At 31.5% G+C, this 23,850-nt stretch overlaps 3 protein-coding genes across 4 annotated transcripts; 2 read left to right on the forward strand and 1 right to left on the reverse strand.

Annotated features, from left to right (window-relative positions):
• The first annotated feature begins 87 nt into the window (after positions 1 to 87).
• On the forward strand, positions 88 to 8,565 carry LOC128387266 (scavenger receptor class B member 1-like). The gene is made up of 4 exons (XM_053346453.1): positions 88 to 304; positions 799 to 1,243; positions 5,934 to 7,610; positions 7,949 to 8,565. The coding sequence occupies exons 2-4, from the start codon at positions 1,139 to 1,141 to the stop codon at positions 8,030 to 8,032; spliced, it is 1,866 nt and encodes a 621-aa protein (XP_053202428.1). The 5' UTR covers positions 88 to 304; positions 799 to 1,138; the 3' UTR covers positions 8,033 to 8,565.
• A 903-nt stretch (positions 8,566 to 9,468) lies between these two features.
• On the forward strand, positions 9,469 to 10,929 carry LOC128386811 (uncharacterized). The gene has a single exon (XM_053345899.1). It carries the CDS (start codon positions 10,007 to 10,009, stop codon positions 10,802 to 10,804), a length of 798 nt encoding a protein of 265 aa, XP_053201874.1. The 5' UTR covers positions 9,469 to 10,006; the 3' UTR covers positions 10,805 to 10,929.
• A 46-nt stretch (positions 10,930 to 10,975) lies between these two features.
• On the reverse strand, positions 10,976 to 19,304 carry LOC128386810 (uncharacterized). Of its 2 annotated transcripts, XM_053345897.1 has the most exons (5): positions 17,483 to 19,304; positions 16,551 to 16,711; positions 14,794 to 16,176; positions 13,880 to 14,106; positions 10,976 to 13,264 (listed from the first exon to the last, which is right to left on the reverse strand). In XM_053345897.1, the coding sequence occupies exons 3-5, from the start codon at positions 15,065 to 15,067 to the stop codon at positions 11,417 to 11,419; spliced, it is 2,349 nt and encodes a 782-aa protein (XP_053201872.1). In that variant the 5' UTR covers positions 15,068 to 16,176; positions 16,551 to 16,711; positions 17,483 to 19,304; the 3' UTR covers positions 10,976 to 11,416. The 2 variants fall into 2 exon arrangements, with proteins under 2 accessions (XP_053201872.1, XP_053201873.1); XM_053345898.1 differs by lacking the exons at positions 16,551 to 16,711; positions 17,483 to 19,304 and adding an exon at positions 16,316 to 16,509.
• Positions 19,305 to 23,850: the final 4,546 nt, after the last annotated feature.

Below are 23,850 nucleotides of genomic sequence, written 5' to 3' on the forward strand. Positions count from 1 at the left end.
TCTGCGCATGCGCATAGCGAATGGCACAATTTGATGAGCGAGATTCAATTTTCATCTCAACATCAATTCTTCAAACTCTGAAGCTGAGAATCATTTTTTACTCTTGTGAGTTAATTCAACTCTAAAACCATCATCATCATTATCTTGGCGATTAATATTCACTAATCAATATTAATTGATCCAGTATCTTTGTATATTCTTAATTGTTTAATTGTTATCATGGTTAAATCATTTTCCCTGTTTCCTGAATATCCTCATCCGATTGTTTCTCCAACCAACCAGCTTAATGTAAACCAGAATAATGGTAATAAGATTGATAAAAATGGTTCCGTTTGTGTCGTTTATCCAATTCAGGGGAATAAATAATTCACCAATTGTACCTTGTTTATCCAGTAAACCTTAGTTCCCACTCGTTATTAAACCAAAATTAATTCTTAATAATTAACTAACCACCACTAGTAATCACTCGACCTTACTCATTACCTCAAACGCCATTGACTTTGTTTTCTCTTCCATTTTTTGTTCTATTCTCTTTTCTCAACATATTCTATTCTCTTCTATTGTTTTTTTTCGCTCCTTTTCTTCCTCCATTTGTATTTCTCACCTCTTCCTTTTCTCTTTTTTTCTCCTCTCGCTCTCTCCATCTCCCTTTCTCATGTATCTTTTTTTCTCTCCCGCAACAAATTGATCAATCAACAAGTTAATTCTCCACAGTTCCATTTCTATGTCTTGTCAACAATCAACTTCCATTGTGTTGTATCTATTGTTTTCTAATTTGTGTCCATCTTATTTTACCAGGAACAAGAAGGTAATCAAGAAGACGACGACAATAATCATCTTGTTTTCCGGTTATTTTATTCTTTAATTTGGTTGATCGTTTTTTTCTCCTACTTTTTACTGATTTAATTGTTTACCGTCTCGAAAGCATCTCTCCGTTTTCCTTTATCTAATCATCATCTTCATTATGGTTTACCTGGATTATTTGTTGATTCAATAGTTGGAATTTGTTTTTTTTTCTTCTGTTGTTCAATCAAACCAACAATCTATCTGACTGAGTCTATTCTTTGCCGATTTCGAATAGAAATTCTAAACAAAATTAGACTGTACCTGTTTCTATTTGTTAACTTATTTTCGGACAATGTACAAACCAGCTATCATTGGATTAATTGGATTACTTTTAATTGGACTTGGAATAGCGGCTTTACTTTTCGTCCCAGAATTTGTTCAGAAAAATATTCAAAAGGTAAGTTAATTATCAATGAATTTACCTTGATGATTCTTAGATGAACACAATCATCATCACAATTACCCCAACAATCATTTTGTTTTCACAACCATCACAATGGATCAGGTAGCTTTTAAAAGTTTTACCTTGATTCTATTTCGCAACAACAATAATAACATGATAATAACGCTATCAACATGGAGTCACAAACAATTAGATTCACCAGGTTAGAAAAATTTAACCGTTGAAAAGGAAATTGATTGTTCAATGAAGAAGAAGAGTGAAAGATAAATGCTGGAAATTTTTAATAGAAAAACGAAACTGTTATTCAAGAGAAATCACCTGAATTCATACCTTCCTTTTTTCATCATTTTCTTCACCAAACCATGATGATTACCTATTTCAGGGTAAAATTTTATCCAATTTCTTTTCTTTTCGTAATGATTTCACTTGATTCATCTTCAATTTTCCTCTCTAATTACACACATGAAATCGTTCAAATCTTCTGATTGATCAGCTACTATTTCCAACGATCAAATCTTAATCCATCAAAAATTTTCCCAAATTTAAAACACAAAACTAATAAAATTGAAACAATAAGACGATCAAATTTAATTGTCGTTCTTGTTTCTTTATTATTATCATTATTTGTATTTACCCTTAATCATTTACAATCGTTTTCTCAATCTAGTCTACCTAATCATCTAATATTTCAACTAATTTCATGTTACGATTTTTAATCATCTTAATGTCAAATTGTTGTTGTTTTTTTCTCCATCAAAACAACAACAATTGAATTTAATAATATATCAGCACGTTATGTTTATTGGTATAAGAAATGAATGAGATTTACTAATATCAGGAGTGGACGCGTTGACCTGATTCAGGTCGCTTAATTTCAGTTTCCGGACGAAGTGAATTCATGATAAACAGGTATTCGAATCTCTCTCTCTCACTCTCTTTCCTTTCATCTTCTCACTTTCAACTGTCAAGGTTCCTTTTAAATCTCCAACCCCCACTACCTTTAAAAAGAGGGTCACTTTTAATGATCTCACTCTCCTGATGATCGAAAGTCTTTTAATCTGTTATTGTTTATCATGAGAATAAGTCTTGAATATCATTATCGAATCTACTTGAACGTTCATCAGCTGATCTTTAATTGACTATTAAATGAATTTTTTCTCAATCAAATCTCTTTAATTTAGAGAGTTTTTTGCTTGGTCAAGTTGATCATTTTTTCCATCTTCATTTGATTGACATTTCATCAAGTTCATTCATGAAATATAAACTCTTGAATATCCTGAAAAGGATTAACACCCACATAATTCAATCATAATCTCCTTTCACATAAAACTTAAAATCTTCCATTAATCATCTCATCTAATCTTCAATTTTAAAAGTTACATTTCTCTCTCTCTCTCTCACTCTATTTCTCTACCTGTTAACAACTTTAATGAGCAATTCATGGTGATTATCATGATGATGATGAGTGAAAAACTTTTTGTCACTTTGAAATGAAAATTTTTCAATCAGATAACTGTGAATATCTTACTATCACCATGACCTCTTGATTGTCATTATCATGGTCTAGTCAAGGAACCGTAACCAGCAATCAACTGATTATAATCAATAAAAAATTGATGATTAACATAAGAGGGCTTGATGATCAATTTCAAAGTTAATCATGGAAAATCAATAAACCGTGAAACTATTGGAAATGTTAATTTACTTAAAGTATCATTTTTTTTAATTTGATTAAAAGTTTCAATCAAAACAATTAACCAGATGATTACCTTTTTCATGATGAACACGGAAGTATTTGTTTATATCGTTGACGAAATCTGGTTACCCTCATCATGCGATCTCATGATTTCTAGGCCCACTTCCGTATCCGAAACTTTTCTCATTAATTTGATTATAATTCAATTTCCATATTCATTAGTAGCTGTTAACTCACACTGAATTTTGATCATTGAAGATTTCGGTATAATTTTACCAACAATTAACCTGATTAACCTTTAATATCTGAGTTGATTCAGTTAATTTAAAGTTAGTAAATTGTTGAAGTTGTTGCAAATCTAAATATTCAAAATAATTCAATTCAATTTATTTAATTGCTATTGATATAATTGAATTTCAATTACTTGATTAACTTTTTTTTGAACATTTTCCCATCAAATTGTTGTTTGAATCGTATATTTATTTACAATTAAATTCTTGTGACGATTTTGCATAATTACAGTTATCATTTAAATGATTTTCTCGTTAATCTCAATGTCATTTTATTATTATTTAAGTTTTGATTGTTACAATTTAAATCATTTCCTCGGAAAATAAATTATAACTTTTACTTAGTCAATAACAATAACAGTATTTGTTGAATATCATCCCGTTAACAATTAGTGAGTAAATTAATCAATGGAAATGATTTTCCCGCTCAGTAAATACTCACAAACTGTTGATTGTTACCAGTTTTTGTACTTTAACTGATTAACTGGTTTAATTTAATTTAATTTGTCTAATTGTAAACACCAATTGTTGTCGATCACTAAATATACTCGGATATCCTTTCCTTTGAAAGAAAAACTTTTTTTTTGATTTGTTTTCTGAGTATTATCACCCCACTGCCCTGATCGCTTGGATAACTCACAAGAACCCGTTGGATTAGCACCATGTGAACCGGTTGAGTTGAACCGATGGGAAACCCGATTAAATTACTGCATCAACCTGAACAATAGGATAATCAACCTTGGATTAAGATTCAAATAATATACATGAGTGAAGGCCACAAGTCACATTTGAAAGTAACTTTTTTTTATACCCGAAGTCGCTTAAAAAATGCTTAAAGTATCTTGGACTCGTTGAGTGCGTACTTTAACACATGAGCAGCCGATGTTACGAGTAATTTAAATTGGGGAAAAAAGTTGCAAGTTGCAAATTGTTTAACTTTAATGTTAATCAACTCACCAACTTAGTGATTATAATAATTGGCTCATGAATCTCCACTCGGTGGGATTACTGATGCTATTGTGCTCGTTGAGACGAGATTCCCGTTGATTATTGTATTTAAATCGTTAACTTTAAATTGACGCACGGGAAATAGTCCATACAAAATGATGGACAACACGCAAATTAATATTAATATTTACCTGTTGCTATTTATCACCAGGTAGAATCATTCAATTTGAAAGTATATCAAACTTTTCTGTTTATATTTTTAACTTTGGTCAATCAAATGACCTTAATTTTATTGAACTTTTCAGTTTCATATTCAAAATTAAAGGTAAACTAATTTACCTTTTGCATGATTATTTCACCATTTGGTTATGTGAGACCACATAGATTAAAAGTTAATTGTAATTAACCAACTTTGATTGGTAATTTTATTGATTTCTTATCGATTTTATTTTGAAGGATTAACTTCATTACTGACCAACAAAAGTTACTATTGACCTTATCATGTCAACGATTTGACCTCCTCACACCCTGATTTTGACCTCACATCCTTGACCGTTGAGGTTGTGTTTTTATTTAATAGTTTTAGACATACAGTTGATTAACTTTAATTGTTATTTATTATCAACAAATTACTGTTAAATTGTATTGTAAACCTTGATGATGATATTACAATAGCTAATTATTGATTCATTGGTAATGATTAACTGTTAATCTATTGTTTTCACAATTAAAACCATTGATTAAACATTCAACGATTGGTTTTAATTGTTACCTTGATTTCTTGATTGTTGGTTAACTAACAGACACCTTGTAATCATTGTTTCTTGATTGTCATCATTATCTTTATTACAGTGAACTTTAATTTTCCATGTTGATAACAATTAATCTATCAGCTGATCATTTGTACTAACAATTAACTGACATGTACCTCTAATTGTTGACTCTTAATTCAAGGTTTCTAATTATTAATTATTTCTATTGACTAACAATTTAATTTCATCTTTCTTTTTTTATGTCAAGTCTATTTTTAGTGTTTAATTGTGATTAAATTGTAATGCTTTACTTATCGGCTATTTGATTGTAATCTTTGGTCAGTGATTGATTTTATTTGATTACTCAATTTGATTAACCTTAAAAAAGCAATTTAATTGTTGTAGTTTATGGTTTCAAATGTAAATATTAATACAAAACGTCACATGTATTATTATTAGTCTTACAATCAATTGATTGTTCAATTGTTGAAATTGATTGTTATTATTATTATCACTCTATTGACCTAACTACTGAGTTTTAAGGACAATGTCAAGTAAATTAAAGTTAATAGTGATTTAGATAATAATACAATATCTTAATTGCGAACAGGTTTTCAGGCTTAATCATCTTCATTTGATTGTTAACAATCAAGAAGAAAAAGTGTGAAAAGAAAAAGTTATTGGTGTAATTAATTGTCAATTGTTCATCTTAATCACAATCAATTGTGATAAAAATAATCAATGATAAAAATCTGATTGTTTAATTAATCCTTGGATTGGGAAAATTAGTAACACCAGAAAGTGTTGTTACAATCAAATTGATTTACTTTCCAATAACAACAATTAACTTTCAGTAAATTGTCTCATCAAGTGATTAATGAAACAATCAATTTATTAATAATTATATTGATGATTGACTTGAAAACAAGACAAATTGTTTCTCATTTGTAAAAGTAATTAAACTAATTTTTGTTTTTCTATTTTTTTTATTAATCCAGAAACTAATTCTGATTGAAGGATCAACGGCTTACAAACTTTGGCAAAAAGTACCGTTACCAATATACAATAAGTTTTACTTTTTCAATGTGACCAATTCTCAGGCCATTGAACGGGAAGGTGCGAAACCGATTCTCAAACAGATTGGACCATTTACCTATCGGGTTTCGATTGGAAAATTTGCCATAAGAAACAATGGAAACGGAACTTTATCTTATCGTGAAAGGAAAAGTTGGCATTTTGAACGGTCACTTTCAATTGCCGACGAGAATCAGCCGATAACAACATTGAACACACCATTGGCGTTAACTTTAACTCTTATTCAAGGTGCAAGTCCAACTGTTCGAGTACTGGTCACCCTGGCATTAGATGCGGTTACCGAAGGATTTTTCATCAAACGAACTGTGAAACAATTGTTATTTGAAGGTTATCCCGATCTTCTAACGACCTTTGGTCCTGTTCTCAATCCCGGTATTCCATCTAACAATGGTCGATTTGGTTACATGTTCCCGAAAAATAATACGGACGATGGTCAATATACAATTTTCTCGGGAGTTGATTCGATTAACTTGCTCAATGTTATTGATAAATATAATGGAAAGGAAAAATTGTCTTATTGGTCAACGGAAGAATGTAATTCATTGAATGGATCGACAAATGGTCAAATGGGACCTCCATTGATTCACAATGGTGGACTTTCAAGTCAACAGAAACAATATCATGCATATTCAACTCATGGTTACGACAGTCAACAAGTTAATCAATATGAAGAAGATGCTGATCATTTTGGTTTAGGTGAACAGCCTCCATTTATTAAGATTTTTACCTCAGAGATTTGCCGATTATTGCATCTAAGATACAATTCAACTCATCAACCCTATCCCGATCTCTCTGTCCACCGATACACATTTGATGAGACCAATTTTGCCTCCGCAGCCGATTACCCGCCCAATGAATGTTACATTAGTAAACTTCCCGCTCCAGCTCCTTCTTTACTTTATTCACTCTCTCGTAATCCACCGTCATCATCATTGTCTTCATCTCTTTCCTCCTTAACACAACCCTCACCTCTGTCATCGTCATCATCATCTTCATCCACACCACCACCATCCGGAGGACCTGTAGCAGGAGGAGGATTAACATCAATTTTTCGTCCTCGACGTGAACCCTTTGCCTCCGGAGTTTTTGATCTTTCAGCCTGTAAATTTGGTGCACCCTTTTTAATATCACAACCTCACTTTCTCAATAGTCATCCTGTTTATCGTAATTCAGTTGTCGGCCTTTCGCCCAATGAAAGTCGCCATTCTTTCTGGATGGACATTGAACCATTAACTGGATCAACCGTCAACATGGCTGCTCGATTTCAACTAAATGTCGCCATAAATAAAGCTCCAGGTCTTTTCCGTTATCGTAATATACCTGAGATTGTTTTCCCAATATTTTGGCAAGAATATCATTTTGAATTCACCAGAGATTTGGCTCAACAACTAATTGATTTACGAGCTATGCCTTACCTTATATCATCGATATCATTTTACACCTTCCTTTCGATAGGAATTGTACTGGTCCTAATCTCCATTTTAGTTTATGTGATTCCATTTCTCAAGATTCATAATCTTGAAATCCACAGTAAACATATCCAAGGAAATTTAAATACACTCACCAAATCTTCAAGAGAGGTGATTAAGGTTCAATTAAATTGACTACAGAAATGTGAATGAAGATCAAATTCTATCAATTAGAGTAACTGCTTCCTTGATAGTCGTAAATCTCAACACATCAACAAATTAGATTTTCCCTTGAAAATCAAGATCACACTGAAAATGTTCCAGTTTCAAAATGATTTAATTTGATTTCTATTCCGATTCTCTGTTGTTGTTGTTATTGTTGTTATTGTTATTCTTTGATTAATTTGACAATTTTTTTCATGGTTCTTTTTATTTCATGACCATTGGACTGAAATTGCTCATGGATATAATGAAATCTTGACCAATGGATACCAAAATGGATTCTACAGGATGACCGAGAGATATTAAGCCGGAAGACATCATCTAATTCATCTGGTGATGGATCGGATAACCAAGAAAACATATCATCATGAAAAAATTGACAAGTTCTCAATGAAATCATGAGAATCTGAATTATCTGTGATATTGAATCAAAAATTCAAACAAGAAATTTATCTGAGATTAATTTTCCACAACATGTTGTAAAAGTTATTTATATATTAACAATTTACTAATTAATAGCAATTAATTATCTTAAACTTATATATATATAAATAATTCTGGTAATTTACACAAAATTTAATCAAATTTAATTTGATCTCATTTCGATTAACAATCAAATGTACAAAAAGTTCATTTTATTTGAAATTTTACCAACAAAAAGTATTGATTGCTAACGATTATCAGAATTAATTGATTGTTCAGTTTAATGATTGTTTTTTTTACATCAATTGAATTGAAGTTTTTACTTTGAACAAATAAAACAAAAAGTTCAAAGTGATTTTGTATAAATAAAACGATAATCAAGTGATCTGAACAATAAGAACCAGAACTTTTACAACATTTAGAATTGAAAAAACATTCGAACATTTTAAAATCTAATTAAAATAAAAAGGTTCTAATTGAACTCGATAGTTTGTTAATTGACTTTAATTCAATTCTTCCTGAACAATCAAATCAAAAAGCGTCTTTTGTTTGATTTGGTTCATTAATTGCAAAGTATAAACTGCGAATCGTAAATCTAAGCACAAGAGTCACTTCTTAATGCGATTAATGATAAATAGCCTCTGGGCATTGTTGATCTACCTCAAGATTGTCCATCAATGTGGTTCCAAACTATTCTAATCTTTTAATATCTAAAAAGATTAAAAATCTTTAATCCAAAATTTCCGGTGGAAAAATTGACCACAAATATCAACTAATTAGTTGATTGGTTACAATTTAAATTGTATCTCTCAACAGTCGAAGGTAAAACTGATTTAGAACATTTTTCTGTTCGATTATCTCGATATTCACCTAATATTCCCGTTCAATTTTCAACTCGAAACTAAAAATAGAGAGAAAAAAAAGTTTGTAATTGTAACTTAATCATAATCCGATCACAATAAGGAAACAAAATCAATCTATTAATAACGTGAACAATTTACTAAATATCACCAACAGTTAGACGCTCAGACAAACTTAATCATTTAATCACCACCAACTTGAGAATCAACAATCAACCAACAATCAAAGATCAATCAACAGAAAAAAAAAACTTTTCCTTTCAAATTTGATTGTAACAGTTAAGTAAATATTGCACAAAAGTTGAGCTATAAATACAATCACTTGATTAACATTTAATTGTAACTTCTTGTAGCTCGTTTTCAATCAATGGATACATGTTTTCACACGCGTTAACTATTGATTAATCAAACGCTTCAATGAATTGTTAAAGACGATCAACTAATTATCCTGAACAACAAGAATCAAAAAATTTACGAGTCTCAACACAAACACAATTGTAAAAAAAAAGCTAATCAACAAACATCATCACCATAAAGACAATTAATTATTACAATAACCGTACGGATAATGTTAATCAATGACATCAAACCCTCAACAATTAGTTTAACATTGAGTTTAAATGTAATTAAAACAAGTCAATACCGTTAATCATGTTTAGTTTTACCTTTTACAACAATCAATATGTTGGTGATGATAATGGTGGAAACAAATTGTTACTAATAATTAACAATCTCTCACTATTAATGATAATGGTTCGCAGTGAACCCTAACTGTTTAACGATAACCGTAACAATCAGTGAGAATCAAACGAGAAAATTAAGATTAGCACCCGAAAGATTGTCTAACTCCTTCTTTATCATCCTTATCTTCATAATAATCATCATCATCTTTCATTATTTATCTTTTTTTTTCACCAAAAAGTTTATCAAAGTTTTCAATCAAAGGCCTTTCTTTTAATCCATATTGTCAACAATCAGTAAAATCTTTGATCAATTGTGCCCATTGAGGTCAAAAGTTTATACACAATTTAATTAGTTGATTAGTTAATTGTTCTCGTTTTGATGATGTTATCAATGGAATCAATTATTGAGGCTTATACCTGGAATATTGATCCAGTTACCAAATATTTCTCATTTTATCAAGGATTTCCCGTTTTCTCAGTATTAATTGTAATCAGTTCCCTAATTGCGACTAAATTGTTACTTCCACTTTGGATGTCAACCCAATCAACATCCTACGATACTCGACCTGGAATGTTCATGATAAACGGGATCGATTTCGGGATATCTGTTTGTGGTTCCTTGTTGATCTATTTCTCATCACCGACTCCAGCGGTGGGTTTTAACTGTGTCCCACTTTCAGCGACTGATTTCCGTCACATTGCCTATCGATATGCAGGCATTGCCTACTTTTTTGTCCTTCTAACTGGCCTGGGTCGACCCATGCTTCGGGTCCTTCGCCATCAGTCCAAAGGTGTTAACGCTTTAACCGTTCAGTCCATTTTTTTACCCTTCTACATTTACTATATCCTCTTCTGGGAATGTACCGAGGCCGCTCTTTTCTTACCCTTTGTTGAAACCGCTGTCGGCTCACTGAGAGCGGGATATTTCATCCTAACCATTTCAACCGATAATAACCCGACAAAATATTCCAACTTCCGTCGAATTGTTGTCACCGCTCAAATCTTCAAGGGTTTCGCCCTAATCGCTCATGTGACCGCTCTCTTTTTCCACCCTACCTGTTCAAACTACCATGGTATCAAGACACTTGAAACAATCTATGGATTAGGTCACATCTATTATGGATTAGCTAATCTAAGAAATCAGGTTAATCCAGTAGAAAGTAAAAAAGTTTTGTAATCAAAGAAAAAAAAGTTAATTGTTATCGTTTCATTTTCTGTAATAAAAGTTTCATTTTGTTTTGTATCAAATTAAACTAATCAAAATACGAAAATTAATTCTGTCAATTCATGATTCCAATTGGAAAAATAATCAACTAATCATAAAACAATTAACTTGAGACAAAATTGATTTGCTATTATATATTTTTATTGTTTTGATTCAATTGTTTTTCTTTAAAGTTTCTGTAAAAGTCAAAAATTTTTAGGTTTTGTGGGGTGGGGATAATTAATGGACAAATAATGTAACATATTTTGTTTTTGTTGATGATGATTAGAGAGGAAAAGGAAATAGGGTAAATTAATTTATGTATATAACCAAAATTTGACAAAAAAATAGGTGAGAGTTTGTGTGTGGATGAATATGGTAAAAACATCGAAATGATTAGAATGTGAATAAATTAGAAGAGAGAGAGAGAGAGAAAGAGAGAAAGAGAAGAGAGAAGAAAAAAAAATTATAATGAGATGATGAGGATGGAGAAAATGATGCGTCAATTTTGCTTGGAAGGGAGAGAGAGAGAGAGAGAGAGAAACTGATGAGAAAGAGAGTGAGTTGTGTGAGTGAGAATGCGAATCAGTATTGGGATGATAGAAAGGGAGTGTTGGATGAAAACAAGAATACATTAGTTAGATTACAACTATTATTTAACACTTTTGTCTTTTTGACTTGATTGCACTTTTCCTCTTCGCAAGAGGAGGAGAGGGAGGAATCAAATAGACGCTTGACCGCTCGATGATTGGCCAGGAAAGATTCTGAGAGTGGTAGAGATCCAGTTGTATTGCAGTCAACAGGTGAGACGGCGGGTGTTGATGAGCGCGGATTAGAGGAATGTAAATTTGTTGCTGAGCTTAAATCACCATTAAAGGCATTTGAAAGGCGTTCGGAGGCGGGTGAAAGTGCACTAACGGTTGATTCATCTATTGATGAACTGTTTGATGATGATGTTGATGATGATGATGAAAGTGGTGAACCAAAAATATCGACAATACGCTGTGAGGCTGATGTTGAGCTTGATGAATTTAGAGTTGTATCAGGATCCATCAGCATCATTGGTGAGGCCATAAAAGTATGAGCATAACGATGATGATCAGAATTATCACAAGCTTCAATTTCTATTCTTTCGCATTCATCTTCCTCATCATCTTCTGGAATGTAGAACATAACAGGAGTTTGATCTTGGCAATTACCTTGATAATCTTCCTCTTCATCTTCTTCGCCCCCTTGATATTGCTCTTCGTCATCATAATCCTCCTCCTCTTCTTCTTCTTCTTCTTCTTCTTCATCCTCTTCTTCATCTGCATCTTCCTCTTCTGATTCTTCTTCTTCCTCATCGTCTTCACATACTTTGGTTCTTTCGATTTCTATCTCTTCATCCGAATCCATTTCTACAGTTCTTGCTTCGTCCTCGGTTTCTTCAATTTCTTCATTTTCACCTCCATCCGATATCGATTGAGTATCTTCGTCATCTACTATACGATCATTTGTTATTTCTTCTTCTTCGTCATCCTCTTCATCACTGATTTCATCTTCTTCCTCCTCTTCCTCTTCTTCTTCTTCTTCTTCTTCTTCTTCTTCATCCTCTTCATCTGCATCTTCCTCTTCTGATTCTTCTTCTTCCTCATCGTCTTCACATACTTTGGTTCTTTCGATTTCTATCTCTTCATCCGAATCCATTTCTACAGTTCTTGCTTCGTCCTCGGTTTCTTCAATTTCTTCATTTTCACCTCCATCCGATATCGATTGAGTATCTTCGTCATCTACTATACGATCATTTGTTATTTCTTCTTCGTCATCCTCTTCATCACTGATTTCATCTTCTTCCTCCTCTTCTTCCTCTTCTTCTTCTTCATCGTCGTCTTCATTAACACCACTATGGTAAACATTGGCGTTAAGAATAGTGGGTGAGGTATAATCAAAATCTGCAAATGATTCATCGGCATTTGGAGGCGTTGCACAAGGAGATTCAACCAGTGACATGGTAGTAAATTCGTCGGAAAAATTGGAAGTGTCCATTTCACCGTTGATTCGAGGTTTAAAGGGAGCGGGAATCTTTTTACTTGCAAGTCCTTCCCAATCTAGTCCTTGGAAGAACGGGTGTCGTTTCACCTCACGAGCACCATAACGACCAGTACCAAGACGTTCAATAGGATCTTTGGCCAAAAGTTTAGAGATAAAATCAATGGCAGCTGATGACATATAGTTGGGAATGGGAGGTTGAGTTTTTAATATTCTTGTGGTGATATCGATTTGAGCATTTTTACCACCGTCAATGGTGAAAGGCGAGGCACCGGTAAGAAGTTCATAGGTGAGTACACCTACTGACCACCAATCAACAGCAAAATCATGGCCAAAATTACAATTTCGAACCACTTCAGGTGCCATATACTCAATGGTTCCACAAAAAGAATAAGTTCGGACAATCTAATAAGAAGACAAGAGAAAAACAATCAGAACGAGAAGAAGAACAAGGTGATCATAAGAATAATAAGAAAAGAACAAGGTTTGAATAGAGAAGAAAAGAAGAAAAAGAAAAGGAAACTAGAGAAAAAAATTAGAAGGAAAAAGAAAACAGGAAAACGAAGGAAAGAAGCAGAAAGAAGAGAGAGAGAGAGAATCAGAGGGAGAATGTGAGAGAGAATAGATTTAAAAGGAAGGTAGAGAACATGAAAAGAATATTTAAAAGGAAACTGGCACACGTTTAACAAGAGAATTTGAATACATTGAAGTAGAAATAAAAAAGGCCAAACATCGTTTCTATCGATTGCATTTCTCTATTGTTATTACATCTTATATACTCTATTATAGTGTTACCCTGAATGGGAAGTGGTAGTTAGTGTTTTGAGACTAACAAGAGAAGCGATGATGATAGAGAAGGGGAAGAAAACGATAAACTGGAACTGGTAGGTAACTGGAGGGGTATGAGGGGTGGGGATAAGGTTGAGATGGTTGGTGAGATATAACGGGAATATTATAGAGTTTGAATAAAAGAGAGAGAGAGAGAAAAAAAAAGAAAGAGAAAAGAAAAAGTCTCCATACCTTTGCTTGAGGATCAAAAACCTTGGATAATCCAAAATCAGTAAGGACAATGTGTCCATCTCTGTCCAGTAAAATGTTTTCAAGTTTCACGTCTCGATAGATTACATTGTTGCGATGAAGATATTCAAGAGCCAGAACAATTTCACCGATATAAATACGAACCTCTGACTCAGTGAAACGATCTCGTTGATATAAATGGGTGAACATTTCGCCACCATTAACATAGTCTATAATTAAAACAGAAAAAGAAATTAGGTTAACAATATGTTGAAGCGAAACCAGAAAAGAAAAAAAAAGAAAACAAAATCAAGAAAATACAAGAGAAGAAGAAAGAAAAAAAGAAAAAAAGTTCCAATCAGAAAATTTCAAAATGAATTTGTTTTCCATGATACAATTTAAAAGCTTCTCACATGTCAATTTGTTTGACAACTAACAAGTCTAATTAGCGTCACTCAGGCTAATTACTGAAAGATAAAAGAAAAGGCTGCATGAATGTAAAAGGGAGAGAGAGAGAGAGAGGTGAGTACATTTAAAAGACTAATCATCGGTGAAGAGTTGATAGAGAGATAATAAAGACATAAAGTCCAGCAAAAGAGGCGACAGTAAGTTAACCATATGTAAAAAGCTTCTAAGTGTAAACATAACCCAAACATAAACATGAGACACACTGATAATTGAGATGGTCAAAAAAACGACAAGATAAAGAGGGAGAGGGAGAGAAACAAGTCAAAGTCAAGTGGGTGGTGAGAGAGTAGATGATGATAGTGGTGTTTTTCAAAAGGAATACACAAATATGAGCATGGTAAGAGAGAGAGTGGAAGAGAACATGAAAGAGAAAAAAACTAGGAAGTGATGGAGAGAGAAAAAAGGAAAAGGAAAAAAATCAATTCAACTGGTGGAAAATTGAAACTTACCAAGTATAAGATGAAGACGATCTGATGATTTAAAGGCATAGTGAAGGGTGACAAAGAAAGGCGCTGATGAGACAATTTTAAGCACTTTTCGTTCGGTCAGTGTGTGTTCCAGTGTTTTTGGCTTTGATAAAATGGTTGCTTTTTTAATGGACTTCATTGCATATAATTGATTAGCATCGACGCCATTTGTTTTACGCACTAAAAATACTTTACCGTAAGCACCGGTTCCAAGAACTTTTAGAATTTCAAAATCATCAAGAGTAACAACAGGCATGATGATTGTAATAACAGAATAAATTATTGTCAACGAGAGAGTGAGAGAGGTAAAGTAATTTGAACAGGGAGCGAGAAAGAGAGAGAGAGAGTGAGAGTGAGAGTGATACAAATTTACACAGAGTGAGAACAAAAATAAAAGGTATAAAATATGTGGTTAAGGTTAAATTGGTGACACAATTGATATATTTTGTTGATGATGTTGTTGTTATTATTGTTGGTGTTGATTGAATGAAGATGATTAAGTTCAACAGTTATGATGATGTATGATGATGATGATGATGATTGTTTTGTATTATTATGATGAGAAACCAAAGGGTAAGCAAGTGATAAATATAAAAATTAAACTTTGTTGTCCTATGGATGAAGTGGTTAACAATTAGTCTTGATCGTTGAGCAAAGACAATGAGAATGATAAATTTTACTCTCTCTCTTCCTATGTGTTGGTCACTCGGATGCGAGGGAGATGAGGGGGAAGAAGGAGATAGTGAGTTTATGAGAAAGAGAAAGAGAAAGAGAGAGAGAGAAAGGGTCTAGGGGTGTTAAAGAGTTTCTATGGAAGAGAAAAAATTAAAGGCAAAAAGTGAGTCGAGAGAGAGAAAAGAGGCAAAGTCAAATGGTCACTTGAGGTCACCAATCAGGTTTGTTCGAGAGAAAGAGAAAAAGAAAGAGAGAGAGAGAGAAAACGGATTAAAAGTCTAAATGGGTTATCCGATTAATGGATAGAAAACCAAAAATGAAAAGATAATCCGAAACTTTTTTTTTCTTCTATTGGTGACCTTTAGGTAGAAATAAAAAAGTAGCTTTTTTTAACTGCTTTAAATATCCGATGATCACTTATTCTTGTTTTAAATTTTCGTGTCTATAATTATCACAATTAGGTTTTCGGATGATGGACGATCAACAGTTATCACTTTTGTTGTGGGTACGGAACAAAACTATCACCACGAAAGAGAGAGAGAGAGAGAGAAGAATAAATTTTCAGGTAGGCAGAAATTAATAGTTCGAAATTTCCTCTTAATTGTTGTGTTTGGACGTTTTCCGTTTCTACGTGTTAATAGGCCGCTTACAGAAGTGATTTTCCCATGGTACTGATTAATTGATTCCAATCTATTTGAATAACGTGAGAGAGAAACATGAAATTAATTATGTCCATTGGTGATTATACTTTTTTTTTCATGACGATGATGATGATGATGATTAGGAATCAACTAACTGTTGAACTGGTTACTGATTATGGTCAACTCACATGTATCCTTATAGTTAGTTAACTAATTATATCATTTGTATAAACAGTTTTGTTTGCTAATCATGTTACATCAATAATAATGGTTTTGTTTTGATTTGTTTTGATTTTGTTTTGTTTGTTGATTGCCAAACTTTGTTGTTGATGATGTTTAATGATCAACAACAATATAACCATCGTCATGAACCAGCGTCATCATCGTCATCATGTATAAATATATATACTAAATGATATTAACTTGATTCTTTAATTTTCTTCAATTGTTTCAATGGGAAAAGTAATAAGTTCTGATTTCGTCTTTGATTATCGTTAGTCTTTGGTGAAATCTGGTGGTGCTTTTTGTCTGTTGATTGTTATATAATCACAATTGTAATTGTCAATCAATCCCAAACTATGTCACTGTAATAAAATAGATTGAGAGAGAGAGAAATGAAAATATGTTTTAACGATCATGTTAATTAGTTGATTAATATTAATTGTTTTAGTAACAATCAGCTCTTTTTATGATAAGTCTTTCTCCAATAAGTCAAGAATCTCTCTCAATAGAGATAATCTCTGATTGTAATTATGCTCACTGATGAAATGAACATAATTGGAGAGAGAAACAAAATTAATGATGATAAATATGATTGACGTTTTCATGATGATGATGATGATGATGAGGTTTGTCGTTTACCTCCTTCTACAGGTATTAATTGGGTGAAGTTTAATTGTATCTAATCTGAAACACTTATTGTTATAAATTGTCATTGTAATTAAAAGATCACAATCAATGTTTAACTAGAATTAAGGATTTACTCTTGCTCTCTCTCTCTCTCTCTCTCCCTCTCTCTCTTACACATTCAACTCGTTACATTGTATTATCATCATCATTACGTATTAATCAACTTTGATCATGATTAACCTTGAATATCAACAGAACAATTTAACAATAATGTTATATAGTAAAAAAATGGAAGATGTGGTTTTTACACAAAATTGATATTCGTACGAAATGTGAGAGAATTAAAAAACTGGTTATTATCATCATGAAAATCAGAAAAAAGTTATTACGAAACGGGATTACGGTTATGTTAACATTGAGAAGAGTTAATCTGTCAATTATATTAACTAATTGTTATCAAATGCTGTGAGAAAGAGAGAGAGTATCTTTTCAATATGAAAACTTACCTTTTAAAGAAAAATGTTTGGCGAATTAGTTTTCTTATAATATAATGTATATATAAATTTTTATATATAATCAATGGAAGTTAATTAATTTAAATTGTTTCGAGACCAATAACAGGATTCAGACAGTTTTTTTATATTATAATGTTGTTTACCATGAAAAATATCCGATTAGAAGCTCTGATAAACAGACAGGTTAAGGTTTTCTGATGCCAACAGCAAAAGAGTAAAAACAATAACACCAAAGTCAACAAAAGTAGCAGTAAATAGTTTGTCAATTAACCAAATTGAAAAGAGAAAAACAAAATTTAACAGTTACAACGAAATTAAGAGCCTTAATTGTTGATTGTTGTCACAATAAACATTCGTGTTCATAGATAATGTATGTAGATTTATATATATATTTGAGTGTGTGTGTGTGTTCAATGTGATGAAGGAAGAAGCAAAAAAAAAAGTATAATCAAAGTAAATGAGAGAGAAAAAGTTAACAATTATAATGAAAAAAGTATTTATATTAACACACTAGGATCATCTGTAACTTATAATCCAACTGGTAATCATCAACAGAGAAGTCAATGTCATAGAGAATAGGGAAAAAAATGGTTGATTTTTTTTCTTTTCAAATGGTTGATGGTTAACTTGTTGTTCTTGTTGATGTTGTTGTTGTTGATTGAAGGTAACATATAATAGTAGCACATAGAAAATATCAATGGCAATGGTGTTTATTGTTGATGATGTTTGCGTTAATTTAATTGTTAATGGTTGATTAAACATTATTCTTGAATCCAGCATAATCAAATTAACCAGACTTAATTTGTTGTTCACTTCTTAAATATCTTCTTGTAATTGTTGTTGATGATTTAGACTAATTGACTTTCATGGAGACACAAACACATAGGCACATATACACATTCATGTGTATATTTGTTGATTATGTAAACAATTAATTGATCATCTTAATCACATAAATAATTATTAGATTTGTATAGTTGCTGGATTAATTGGTGTTCTTGGTGTGAGAAGGAGAAGAGAGCAAATAGAATAGAAAAGTCAAAAGAGAAAAAAAAAGAAGAAAAAAGAAAAAGAGAATAGAACAAATCTGGTTAACCTAAAAGAAAGAAGGTGATACCAAAAGAAAGAGAAAAAGAAAGAGGGAAAGAGAATATATTACAAATTTTCTGTTCTTTTCTCTTGTAAAACAGCAAAGAGAAAAAGGGATAATTAACTGAGAGAATTTGTTGTTGTTGTTGTTTCTTCTTCTTGTTTAGATTAACAGTGAGAGAATAGATTAAGACAAGAGATTAGCACAATTAGTCAGGTCAATTGTGAGAGAGAAGGTTAATCACAGTTAAAGAATTATTGTAACAGGACAAGAAGAAGAACAAGAAAGAGAAAAGAACAGTTAGAAAAACAAGTTACTGTTAGAGAGAAGAAGAAGCAAAAAATTGATGAGTAAAATAGAGAGAGAGAGAGAGAGAGAGAGAGCGATAGAGAGAGAAGATTTAACAGCTGATTGGTAATTATCCACTTTTTTGAAGGGGAAGATGAAGAGATGATTAATTTCCGTTTGAAAGAATATGTAAATTATGGTTGGATTAAAGATATTGATGGATTATGACGGAGCCAAAGATGAAGATGATGGTGACGAAGGTGATGAATATGGATTGAAGGGAGACAAGGAGAGGGAGAAAATCAAGAGCGAACACATTATCAGAGTGAGAAGAGTGAGAGAGACAATTTTTCTCAACAAAAATGGAGAGAAAGAGAGAAAGAGAGACAAATAAAAAATGAAAAGAAAGAAAAGAAAGAGACACAAGAAAAGATGAGAAAAAACCTTTACTCAACGAAAGGAACGTTGCTAATGGGGAAGAGCTGGAAAGTAGGAAATGTAACTTGGAGTGAGACTTTAAGGTTATGCGAAAGAGAAAAAGAAAGAGAAGAAAGAGTGGGATGAGTGAGCTCTTACTCGAATTTGGTAATATATATAAAAGTGTGTGTGTGTTTGTTGGAAGGTAATATTTGGATGAAAAGAGAGAGAGAGAAAGAAAGAGAATAAGGTTATTTGAAGAAGAGAAAATGAGAGAAAGATCAATGAGAAAGAGAATAAGGTTATCGAGAAAGAGAAGAGAGAAAGAGAATAAGGTTATTAAGAATGTGGAGAAAGAGAGAAGATGCAAAAAGAGAGAAAGAGAAAAGAACAATTTGCAATTTTCGATCTCAAAAGAGAGAGAGAGAGAAGGAGAAATCGAAGAAAATAGAAGAAGAAATATTTTCATTTCGTTTTGTTGTGAAAAAAAAAGATTAAATTGTTCACCGATTGATCAACAATCAACTTTCTAATCAAATTGATTCATTAACATGATAATTATGAGAACAATGGAAACCAGAATTATTATCGTTACATTGATTTCCAATCAGATTTTATCTTCCAATCTTCCTCTCTCTCTCTCTCTATCTCTCTCTAGTTGGTGATTCTGGTAACACTTGATTAGAATCATGATTATCCTGAAACGATGACAATTGTTGATCAATGACTTTTATGATCAAATCAAATTATCGACAATGATTCAGATGAAATGGGAAAAAAATTCATCAGAAGTTGAACAAAATGGCCGAGCAACTTTATTATTATCATGTAACCTTTGAAAGCAAAGAATCATCATCATCATTTCCTCATCGAAATCATCATCAGAATCAGAATACGATTCTCATTTAGAATCAGAATATATACAAAAAAAAAGAGAAGCAAAAGCAAAGAAAAAAAAGAGAATGAGAAATTTAAAAAAGAGATGAAAGAAAATTCAACAAACCAGATAACACCAAAAAAAAGATCGACAGGTAACTTTGAGAGAGAAGAATCAAAAAAGAGCAACAATTTTGAAGGTAAATGACCGAGTTGTCTTTCTACCTGGAATATATCCTTCTCTTTAATATTTTCTCTTTCTTTCTCTTCTCAATGAGAAAATTTTCTCTTTCTCTCTCTCTCTCTCTTCCATCCTCATCTTCTTCTCTCGTCGTATTAACCTTAAAGTGTATGGAGCTGGTTCAATGAGGTTTGAACGTTTTTCTTTTCTCAAAAGTTACTGACACTTATCTCATCTCTCTAACACAATGTAGACACTTTATGTTAGTATTTCCGTAAGAATTTCTTATTATTTTACCAACTTTTTGTTTTAGAACTTTTTTCCTTCTTAAATTCGAATTTCGTTCTCTCCGATTCTCGATTTTATTCCTCTTCTTTTTTTTCTCAATTGCGTTTAAACTCTTCTTCTTCTTCTTCTTTGTTGTTGTTGTTGTGTTCGTGTTTATGTCACTTGAAATGCTTTTTATTTCTTATATTTGTGTGTATGTGTCTTTCTATTAGTATTCAATCTTAATACACGTGAGTTCAATAAACAATCAGGCGATAATAATGAGTTTCTCTCAATCAGTTGATTTCAATCTCCATCACAACATGGACGCTGCCTTTTAATTGCTCCTTCGATCTCTTCTCCTTCAGACTCACTCACTTTTCTTGCATGTAATTGGAATCAATCAATAACATGGGATAAGTAATGGAAACCAGTATCGATCTTGACTCTTTCCTTTCCAAAGAGATAAAATCTGATTTCACTTTAAAAGTTCATTTACTCACAGGGTTATTCTCAATGAATTCTGCTCTCTCTCTCTCTCTCTTGATTGCATCATTTCCACCAGCAAACCTTTTGACAGACTCAAAGGCTTGAGATCATTACACTTTTCTGGACTCAATTCATGGTGGTAATAACACCGACCTCAATGAAACGATGTCGCTTTTGTGATCCTCATCCTCATCCTCATCTTCATCTCTCTTTCTCTTTCATTGTCCGATTTTTTTTGCGCTTTTCTTTTCTTCGAATTAGCATCAACCACTTCAACCTCTATCATTCGTCAGCCATTTTAGTCCAAATTAAATCTAATCTCTTCAGGCTATCGTTTTCTCCCTTCGCTGTTAAAAAAAACTAATCTTTCACCAACTAATCCTTGATAATATTAATCCTAAATCTCAAACGCACACACCAAGCTTTTAATTAACTATTAATATTAATATTTACAATTAACTTTCACATTGCTCACATTTTATTTGGTTACCATGATGTTTAAGGTCCAATTTAGGTTATTCATCAATTTTGTTATTCGTATTAAATTGTAACAATTTATTTAATCTTTTACCAAATCAATTGATTACATGTTATGATTTTGATTATGATTTATTCATCAAACAATTTAAATTAACTCATTCATTTAATAACTTTTTCTTTCTGACAATTAACAATTACAAGCTCAACAGATTGAATAAGTTGTCATTACAATTGATTAACTGAATATTATTTACTCGAGTAATCAAAAATTGATCAACAGAAAGTTAATTAATCAAATAGAGATAATAATTAATTCCTGATTAGGAAAACAACAATTAACACAAAAAAAATTGATCATTGATTTAATCAGCAATACAAATGTACAGAGTGAGATACAATCAATATGTATAACAATTAATTAATATTGATGATCAACAATCAACAATCAAAACTAATACACTAAAGGGAAACAATTAATTATTTCATTTTAATTGTAATCAGATCAACCAATTAAATATTTTCATTATACTTAATTAGATTTACTAAATCACATATTAATTAATTGGTAATTTAATTATTATCATTATCATCATCATCCGAATCAAATTTAATTACCTCAAACAATTAGCTTATTTTTAACTATTAATATAAATGATTTCCACCAATCAGATTAATTATTAATTATTATTATTAATTTAATTATAATGATTATGATGAGAATCAAAATTTGAAATTAAATTATGGTTTCTGATTAAAGAGATGATGATGAACAATTAACAATTAACTGAATCAAATTGTAGTAATTAAACTTTCGAGATGGAAAATAGTTTTTTAATATTTTGCTCAACAATTTAACCAATTATCATTAACCATTTAGATAATTAATTAAGCAATAATCACAATTTGATTAACTGTATATAAGATTTTTTTTTTAATTAAGTTTGTAAAAAGTTTTACAAATAATAATGTTTACCTTTAATTACTATGAGCCCAAGTGATTATCATTAATCGTAATCAAAAGTAACGGTAATAACATCATCCTCCTGCTAATCATTAAGATAATCACCATCATGATAATCATATAATCATCAACACACAATCAACAATTTAATTGGTAAAAATAATAATAAAGAATAAGAAGAAAAAAAAGTAAAGTTAAATTGTCACTCACGAAACAATTTACAATCAACATAATACTTAATTCACTCTCTCTTTTCATCTTCAACTGACCATTTAGGTCAAGCATCTTTTTTTTAGGGCAACATGATGATGGATATCATGTCTATCATCATCATCATCATCAACAACATCAAGTGCAATGAAAGGGCAACAGTATTTGTGTATCAAAAGTAATGATAATTTGAGATGAATTTGTTAATAACCAGAAAAAGTAAACAAATAAACATTTGAAACCCAAAAACAAACCAGAAAATGTTGTTTTCTCAACAAGAATCTGAATCAAGTTTCTGTTTGTTGGTCAAAACCTAAAAACGGGTCAAATGTGCAAACTGGACTTTGCCTGTTTCATTGTAAAAGTGACCATTAGTGATGAAATGGAGAGTTAATCTCTTTCCTTTAGGTTAATATTGTTTTTCTTATTGTTGTTGTTTTTGTGTATTATTTGAGTGTTTCATGTGTACGATTAATAGTCCAATTTTAGTGACCGGAACCAGTGACCTTGTTATTGACTGATCCAAGGTAGAAATGGATTGATTTTGATTGTTGTTGTTGTTGTTTGTGTTGTGGGTATGGAATATGAATGAAAAAAAACCAGAATCAATTTAATTTAACTTTGGTTTTCCTTTACTGATACTAATTGTAAATAACCATTGGGAATTTGGTAATGATGATGATTATTATTATTATATTAGGATGAAATTGTCACCAATCAATTTGCTCAATAGATTACAGTTTATGCGAGACATTTGGTTTGCAAGGTTTTCCAGGTAAATTCATGATAATAATAATGATAATCTCCGGTTCCAGGTAAAAATGTTTCAATTGATTTCAATAGTTTCCAGTTTCTAACCAACAGTCAAATGAATGAAAAAATTGTTCAATAAATATGATTAACTTTATTGATTAATTGATACATTTGATTATTGTTTGTGTGTCCTGATTGTTGTAGTTTCGTTTTTTTTTTGGGTGAAAAAGCCCTGATGATGATTACAATTCATGACAAGGACAATTTAAATCAATGAAATGATGAAGTATTTGAATTGGATGCAAAGTTGTCCTTGGGAAAAGATGATCAATGTAACCCAAGAGGAA

The sequence above is a fragment of the Panonychus citri genome, unplaced genomic scaffold (assembly GCF_014898815.1).
Source record: "Panonychus citri isolate SS breed McGregor unplaced genomic scaffold, ASM1489881v1 Contig00077, whole genome shotgun sequence".
Classification (NCBI taxonomy): Eukaryota; Metazoa; Arthropoda; class Arachnida; order Trombidiformes; family Tetranychidae; genus Panonychus; species Panonychus citri.

What these genes read in the sequence shown, in the direction of transcription:
- LOC128387266 (XM_053346453.1), top strand. Translation starts at nt 1,139, where the DNA reads ATGTACAAACCAGCTATCATTGGATTAATTGGATTACTTTTAATTGGA. An exon ending in TTCAGAAAAATATTCAAAAG is followed by an intron (nt 1,244 to 5,933) that starts GTAAGTTAATTA and finishes TTATTAATCCAG; the next exon opens with AAACTAATTCTGATTGAAGG. An exon ending in TCACCAAATCTTCAAGAGAG is followed by an intron (nt 7,611 to 7,948) that starts GTGATTAAGGTT and finishes TGGATTCTACAG; the next exon opens with GATGACCGAGAGATATTAAG.
- LOC128386811 (XM_053345899.1), top strand. Translation starts at nt 10,007, where the DNA reads ATGATGTTATCAATGGAATCAATTATTGAGGCTTATACCTGGAATATT.
- LOC128386810 (XM_053345897.1), bottom strand. Translation starts at nt 15,067, where the DNA reads ATGCCTGTTGTTACTCTTGATGATTTTGAAATTCTAAAAGTTCTTGGA. An exon ending in TCGTCTTCATCTTATACTTG is followed by an intron (nt 14,107 to 14,793) that starts GTAAGTTTCAAT and finishes TTTTAATTATAG; the next exon opens with ACTATGTTAATGGTGGCGAA. An exon ending in TTTTTGATCCTCAAGCAAAG is followed by an intron (nt 13,265 to 13,879) that starts GTATGGAGACTT and finishes TCTTCTTATTAG; the next exon opens with ATTGTCCGAACTTATTCTTT.